Genomic DNA, 8,944 nt, shown 5'->3' with positions numbered 1-8,944 from the left:
AAACAACAACAACACTACTACTACTAATAATAATTATTCTTATTATTACTAATTTTATTCCTATTATTGTTATTATTATTATTATTATTATTATATATCTACTATGTATTACCCTGTTTAACATTTTAATATGTAACATTATTTATCATGACAGCATACTATCCTTATCGTTTGTAATGGCTTTTTAACTGTTTACAGATATAATTTAAATATTTAAAAAATGTATTTCTTTAAATGAGTATTTACTAGAAATATAAATACTATAATATAATTTAATTATTACATTACTTATTGCTGTTTACATACATTATTACATTTAAATATTTTTTATTTACAAATTACATTTATTAAATATAATACAATATTACAAATATTACACAATTACATATTACAATATGTACATATTAATTTAAATCCGTATCTATTATAAATAATATAATTCCACAATAATATAATACACACACACACACACACACACACATACATACATACATACATACATACAGCTATTATTACTGTCAAACAATTTGCAAGCACTGCATACGCACTGGACCTCATTTGTGAAACATGAAATTAATTCATGTCCTTGTAAATTGTTCGTAAAGCTATGCTTACAGTCGGAGTGAAGTGAATGTGTAAATTTGGTAGAAATAGATTTACTAAAATTCTTTGCGTGTGTTTCATAAATGCGGTCCAGTGACAACAGAGGTGAGCTTCCACACAAAGACAACCCGGTTCAATTAAAACAGAGAAAAGGAGAAAAGAACAGCTCTGGTACAATACGGCAGTGAAGCATCGCTCAGTCTGAGTCTTTGTGTCTGAGATCTCCAGGGGGCTTAATACCACTCAGCTGAGGAGGCAGAATCCCTTCCATTAGAGCAAATTAACAACAACATGGCTGGTGGGGGGTCAGTAGTAAACGTTTAGTTGAACGCTCACCAAAATCTACTCATCAAATCCATCTGCATTTAGCAGATCCCGACAGTGACGCACCTCATCCGCTAGACAAGGACTCTGAGCGATACACCTGAGAAATTAAAAACAGCACCGTCTGAGATTCATTTGCGTCTGAATCTAATAGTTCTGACAGCTGATCAATAATAGATCAATAGCATGAATCATCTGAGATTTTGGATTGATTTAGTTTCTTAGTGTTGTGAAAAACACAAGCACACAACCTTGATTGGATTTATTGTGGACCAGTCTAGGATGCGTTGGCAAAGCGTTCACACCCGAGCCACAGAGACGTGTCGATGACTGAAACCCAGCTGATCTTCTGCCCCGAAACTGGGCTTGGATTCCAGAATCCTTTAGTCATAAATCCAGCATGGATGCCAATATCGTCACTGGGATTTACAGCTGACCCTGTATTTCACCAGTGTGTCACAGAGAGCATGTGGGAGACTGGCAAAGACAGTCGTTCAGGATAACCAATGTTATTTTAATACAACTGATGTATTTTCATAGAATTTCTGATTATTTTTACTATTTTCCGTTTTATCTTTAATTTGAGTTAAAGTTTCAGTAATTTTGTTGCATTTTTTCCTTTTTATTCGTTTTTAGGTCTATTTTTTTAGTGATTTTTTAAAATGTATTAGTTTATGTTGTTAGTTTTAGCTATTTTATTTCAATTTAAAGCAAACAAAAATAATTGAAATGAAATAAGTTCACATTTTCATTAAAGCTGCAGTCCGTAACTTTTTTGTGTTCAAAATTTACAAAATATAATAAGCGAGTACACCATGAATCCATTTTCCAAAACGTGTTTTTGGCTTGTCCTGAATCACTACTGTACACCTTTAATTAGTTTCCATAATTTTTTCAAGGATATATATATATATATATTTTTTTTCTGAGTGATATATTTAACTAATTTAGCAATTGTATTATCTCATGTATTTATTTATTAATGAATTTATGTATTATTTGTATAATGTATATAATGTAGAATGTATAATTTTATGTATTATTATTATTATTATAATTTACAGCTTTCGTCCTCCACTTATTGTAATGTATATATTGAAGTATGCTTTTACGGGAGACAGATAAATGGAAGCAGATGACCTTCACATGTGCCGCTCCAGCAAACCTGGAGGACAAGGATTGGAGCTCTAGATTTTATCATCAGGAATCAATTCACTCCCTTCTCCTATTAACTGAAATAGTTTGTCGACAAAGCAATGTGTTGTTTAAAAGGAATATGAAGGAATTTGACTGAAATAAAACACTTAAAGGGGTTATCGGATGCCCATTTTCCACAAGTTGATTTGATTTTTTAGGGTCTTAATGAAATTTTTCAATGGTAGTGTAACAGTGTGTCAAGACAGGAAGGCGCGGGAGACAACAGGAGATTTCATCAGAGGTAATATTTAATAGAAAACCCAGGACATCAGGAAATACACACTTCAACATAATTAAGATCGGACAAAGATGGCAACGAAACTGAATGCTTATAAAGAACAGGAAACAAAGGAGAAAATGAGATGATTAATACAAAACAGGTGAAAGGAATAAACGATGATGAACTTAACTAGAAGAGGAAACCCCAAATAAGGACAAACAGGAACTAAACAGAAACCAACAGTCGCTCTGGAGGCTGGAGCAGAGCCAGGACAGGGAGGAGACAAGGGAAGCCTCCAGGGCGGATCAGGAGACTCGGGAGGCCACGGCGGATCAGGGAGCTTGGACGGCCAATGACAGGCGGACAGAGATATTCTCTGATGGCGGGCTTGTCATACTCTCTGCCGGCGGGCTTGGGTTGGCTGCGAATGGTGGCGGACTTAGGTTGGCCACGGGCGGCGAACTTGCATGGGCCACGGATGGCGGCGGATTCGGGAGAGCCGCGGACGGTGGCGGACATGACTCTGGTGCCGCAGAGGGCAGCAGGCTTGACTTCTGAGCCACGGACGGTGGCGGACGAGGGAGAGCCGTGGACGGCAGACTTGCGTTGGCCGCCGATGGCGGCTGTCTTGAGGTGACCTCGGACGGGACTCCGGCTCGGGATCTGCCTGATTTGAGAAAGGGGATTTTAAAATAGGGATTTAAAAAAAGCACTGGGTGGATTTTTATCATTATAGGGTGGATGTGTACACACACTTCCAACACACATTTATGTTCAAACAACTTGTAAAGTGAATTTTGCATCCGATGACCCCTTTAAATCTCTGAGGAACATTTTTTTTTTTAGTTTGTTTTAATCATTTAAATGTGTCCTTACAGAAAACATGGTGACAAATTTGGCAAGATACCTGTATTTTTTTCAATGAAATTATTCCTGTTAGATGGTTTCTACTGCAGTAGTGCTTTCTGTACATAACTGACTCGCTGCCACAAAGGGAGGTGTGCATAGATAAACAATGGAGTCAATAAGATGCTTCAGCATCAATAAAACCTAATTACTTCTCTCCTTGAAATGCTGTTGACCTGCAAGCTAGTTGACTAATGTGTAATGTCCGATTTGCCAATGAATCGTTCTATTGAGCCGATTCTTTTAAAACGATTCAGTCAAATCAACTCGCAGATTGTTTGTGCATCACTCAGATGTAACGGAAGACTTTGTTTGGGAGTAACAAAACAACAATTTGAATGCAAAAATGACACCTCCTGTCCTGGAACTTGGTGAATCGTTTTTTATCTAAATGAACCGATTCACTAAAATGAATTGGACATCCCAGCACTATCAAGTGTCTATTTATAGTACTGTATGAGACATGACACTTTAAACCTTTGATGGTAATATTGGATAATTTCACCGGCTCCCTCGTTCAATCTCGTTCAGCAAAATGAGCAAATTTGTTTAGTCATTTGTTCATTTTAACTCATTTGAGATAAAATGCCATCAATATCCAAACATCCAAGAGTTCACATACGTTATCTTTGATAATAAATTATATGATAGGGGAAAAAGCAATAAATCTAATAATAGAAATCTAGAAACACAAGATTACCTCTGGAGCCGTTCTTAATTTTTCACGTGACTTTGTCATCGTTCTTAAATAACGCATCACAATATATGATGAACCAAATAAATCTTACACACAGCATTGTGCTATGTCATTACTGAGACGGAAAGTTCCCTTAATAGAAGTTTCTTTTAAAACTGCTAGTGTGAACAAACCATGAATTGCTTCTACCACAGCTGCCATTTTCGCATTACATAATCCTAATAGTTGATGTAAAATAGGCCAATACAGACTGATGGTGACATAAATTTGTACTGACAGTGGAGTCAGCAAGATCCTATTAAAGAGCTGTCAGACTGCAGGCTATATCTTGGAATAAAAACATACAAGGAATTCTCTAACAGTAAACCTCTAGATACTGTACAGTAATGCCAAAAAGTAGCTTTTCCCAGTACTAGCTTCTCATTTCTCAGTCATTTTGGTAATGACTGTTAACTTGTGTCATTGCCATTTTTAATAGATACATGAAGGTGTTGTTTTAACCACAGAAGAGTAACCACAGGTCATTAAAAACAATGAACTCACAGCAAAGATGATATAACATTTCATAACTGCAATAGTGAGCATGTGTGTCTGTTACTAGAAGTTTGCGTAATATCTGCCGACTGAATTCTTAAAGTGCTACTCCATATGTCGAAGCTCGTGAAGGCTTGAGGGGGCACGTGGTCACATGGACTTCCCAATTTTCAGACTCTGACCTGACAGCTGGATAGCTCTCAGCGGGGCCCCTCTGGCTCCGGGAAACCAATCATCCTTATGCACATGCATACACACACACACACAACACTGACACACCACCACCAGAAACACATGAATTTCGTACTGCATACTCATACCGAACATACAGACATCCAATATACACAACGCCACACATCGTAGATCGCACATAAACGCACTGCACATTTCTGTAAATGGGTTTTTACAGTAGAGAGGCCTATACTGTATTGCATTAGCAATGGGGTAAATCTACCTTGTAATGGTCATTTTTTAAATTAAATTTAGTTTAAATTTTATGTCAACCCTGTTACTTTTCTGAGGACATAATTATGTCTCAATATAAATTAAAATGAATTTACATTTACATTTATGCATTTAGCAGACGCTTTTATCCAAAGCGACTTACATTGCATTCAAGTTACAGTTTTTATATTTTATCAGCTCTTGCTTTCCCTGGGAATCGAACCCATGACCTTGGCGTTACTAGCGCCATGCTCTACTATTTGTTTTAATATACAGTATGCTAGCATATTATGTTCTTAGAAAGGTAACAGGGTTGACAACAACGAGTCACAAGTACAACTACAACATGTTTGTTAGAAATATAATTTAATGCTGATACTTCTACAAATTTCCACTTTTTCATTTTCAGATGTTTGTAACAAAAAAATCAAGGTAACAGGGTTGACATTTTAAGATAGCCTCCTACTGAAAAAACGTGAAAACGTGATAAGACACCATAAAAGGTTTACTTCTTGAAACTATGATGATGATGTCATTATGGTGTATTATAGTTCTACACCACACACCAACACACTACACACTTCTGTAAATGGGTTTTCACAGTAGGGGCCTATATACGCTATGAATGCATTACAAATATCCCCTAACATAGCATTTCTGCACACATATAGTATACGCTCTGAAATGCATGTTCGGGGTCACTGTGTCTGATATTTACTGATATCAGAAACCACACACACACAGATTTGCTAGGATAGAAATGATATATTAGCGATGGGCTTATAGCTATAAAATGTATCATTTCCAGTTTTGAAATGGTGAGTTTAAAGTAAACATTTGTAGTATTTTATCTGTCAACCCTGTTACTTTACTGGGGACATAATTATGTTATAACATGAGTAAAAAATAATGTAGTTTCAGATAACACATCTCAGTATAAATTTATACATTTTTATATATGTTAGGATACAATTATCTTCTCAGAAAATAAACGGGTTGATTTTACAGTTTAATTTGAGAGTACAGGTTTGTTCGCAATGTCCCAAATACAACTACAAGGTGTTTATTGGAAATAGAATTCAATGCTGATGTTTCTGTAAATTTGCATACTGACAAACTTCAGCTTATCCTTAAAAGGTTTAATTATTGAAGTGATAATGTCAAATTTGAATGGTAACAGGGTTGACAATGTTACAGTTTCATTTGAGATATGTGTTTGTTTATTTATTTGTATTTTTTTACAATGTCATTGAACTACAAGGTAGAAAGAAAGAAAATGCAATGTTGAAATTTCTACAAATATTCACTTCTCAAATATCAAATGTTTGCAGATAAATCAAGGTAACAGAGTTGGCAATTTGAGACATTTTAAGATTGTTTCCTACTGACAGACTTGACAAAACAGTGATAAAAAGAGAACACCTCAAATTGTCCTTGAAAGATTTACATCTTAATATGATAATGATGTCATTGTCGATTTATGAAAGAGTTCATTACTTAAAAAAAAAGTAAATATGATGATAACAGGGTTGATATAACCTAGAGACGCAGTTTCAAGGGTTTTAAAAACACAACTAAAATCTAAATATATATATACAGTGTTTAATACAGGGTGGAAACAGGACAAAAAGGCTTATTTATCATTTAAAAAAGACAAAAACAATTGTTAGTCATTTTTTCAGATGCATATGAGGATGACAAACAGCACCTGCTTTATAGAATGGCCCCATGACACACAGTAAACACGCTTCTTCTCATCTTTCACTGATCAAACGTGACACACACTCTCTATACATAGGCACACACACAGCACTGCCGCACAGAACTAAATGTTCTCTCCATCCCATCTATAGGGACTCTCTCGCCATAGTAGTGAGCTTCCAGTGACACTCAAGGTAACACCACCCTAAAGACAAAAAAACAATCACCTCCTATACTCATTCCCCTCCCGTTCACCTCCTTTCACTGTCTCTGTGACATATAGGTGAGATACACCTCCCTCCCTTACTGCTCCTCCTCCTCTTTCTGTCTTTTCAGCTGCTGCATCCACCCCCTCCTCAGCGTACGCACCTCATTCAAGGGTAGCCCCCTCTCCTCGCCTCTCACGTGCTGGGACACCTCTGTCCCCATTCCTGTCTTAGCTTTCTCAGCCCATCTCACTCTCTCTGTCCCTCACATATGCAGATCGGTTAATTCAACTGCAGTCTCGTCTCCGCTGCAATTGCAGCTGCAGCACTTTTTCCACACTGAGCAGGGCGCTAAGTGCTTATGCGAAGACAGTGAGCGCCCCTGTTCATATACTGCAGCCTAAATGTGTGTCGCTATATGTTTTATAGTTCTAAAAGGCCAGATTAGCATGTAACTGATTAAGATGTACTCTGTTTCACATAATTTCTTGTCAAAGAACATCAAATTGTTTTAATAGTAATTAACTAAATCATTGTGGATTCAGTAGCACTCTTTGGATTAGTATTAGCTTTGTTTGCAGGCCTCCATGTGGCTTTTGCAACAAAACACTTTTACACTTTTGAGAGAGCTGGAAATATGCTGCTTGAAAAATACATGTACGTGTCCTTTTGCATTCATGTCCTGAGATTATGATTGTAACAACTACAGTAGTAACAAGTACAGTTCTCTAAAATATGACCTGAAGTAATATACCTAATGGTGTCATAATTGATTATTGTATTGAAGTTTGTTTGTTTTGTTTTTACTTGTTTAGTAGCAACAGGTATATCTGAAATAGTTGAGAAAAACAGTCAAATACAAATACAAAAATCTCAAGAAAAAAAAAAATATGAATATAATAAAAAAAATTATTAAAACCACAAATACATTTGCAACTGGAATACCTAATATATAAATAAATAGCATGTGTCTCACATAGCACACTAATAAATAAACCTCAAAAACCTAAACTAAAAAAGCTCAAATACACCATCAGTACCTCCCAGCATGCACGAATGCTCAAATACCTCAAAATCCTTATGAAAAAATTCAAATACAGTGTCAAATTGACTACTTTTATAAAACATATTTGATTATTTTGTGAACTTGTGGCCTTATACCTTGACCACTGATTTCCAGCTAATGAAAGTAAATGGAAACTGTCAAACTTCAAAAAGACACAAAAAGCACCATAAAAGTGTTTCATACAACTTGTGCACTACATATTATTTATTATGAAGCTAAACGGTAATATAAGACACATTACTCATTAAACACATTAAAACATGGCTGATGGCATCGTTTAGTTTTTTTGTAATTTTTGCAGCCTCACTCCCCATTCACTTTCATTCTATGAAAAAAAAATGGCCAGGACATACTTCAAAAATTCACCTTTTGCAAAGAAATACAGTCTCGGAGATAGTGGTTGCATTTTGGCAAATTATCCCGTTTTATAAAGATATAACCCTCTTGTTCACAGGAATTCAGGAGGATGAATGAATATGCATTGCGAAAATGGCTAATGTGTTTTACAATTACCCTAAAAAAGCATGGAAAGCCTCAGAGGGGTTACTGAAGCGCAGCAAAACGGTAGTGATATCAATTTACGTTCTATGATAATTTCTGCTCCTGTGCCTTAATATTGGCTTTCAAGGTGAAATTAAAAAAAAAAAGTAAATGGAGTGATTGAATGAAGATGAGAGGTGGAGAGCTGATATCGGCAAAAAGGAGAGGAAGGAGACCGTTCATGAGATGAAGAGATGGATAGAAGGAATGATTGGAAGAGAGAGAGTCTCGCTTGACCAGAGTTATGTGATGCATTTCACAGTGCTGCATTTCTCCTTTGCCCTCTCTTCTCTCTGCTGTGCGGTTTTCTGCAACCTATGCACTAACAACTGATTCATGCTCTCCATGAGAGAGAGACCGGCACTCGCCAACACAAATGACAGCAGGAGTGGGCACTCTGCCAAACGACGTGACTTCAAACACTCCAATTTTATTGCATGCACACATGCATAAATAAAAATCGAAACATCAGTGTTAAGAATGTTTCAAACGCAGCTTATTCTGTC

General features: G+C 36.3%; 1 protein-coding gene across 1 annotated transcript in view; it reads right to left on the bottom strand.

Annotated features, from left to right (window-relative positions):
• Positions 1–2,358: 2,358 nt before the first annotated feature.
• LOC306868477 (uncharacterized protein) overlaps positions 2,359–8,944 on the bottom strand; it is a 41,183-nt gene continuing 34,597 nt past the window's right edge. Inside the window, exon 5 of the mRNA XM_079414665.1 lies at positions 2,359–3,011. Coding sequence (XP_079270791.1) covers positions 2,784–3,011 — 228 coding nt within the window. The 3' untranslated portion in view covers positions 2,359–2,783. The remainder of the gene's footprint in view (positions 3,012–8,944) is intronic.

The sequence above is a fragment of the Barbus barbus genome (genome assembly GCF_936440315.1).
Source record: "Barbus barbus genome assembly, chromosome: 50".
Taxonomy (NCBI): Eukaryota; Metazoa; Chordata; class Actinopteri; order Cypriniformes; family Cyprinidae; genus Barbus; species Barbus barbus.
The sequence above is the reverse complement of the archived record's forward strand: the minus strand, read 5'-3'. Positions and strand labels throughout refer to the sequence as shown.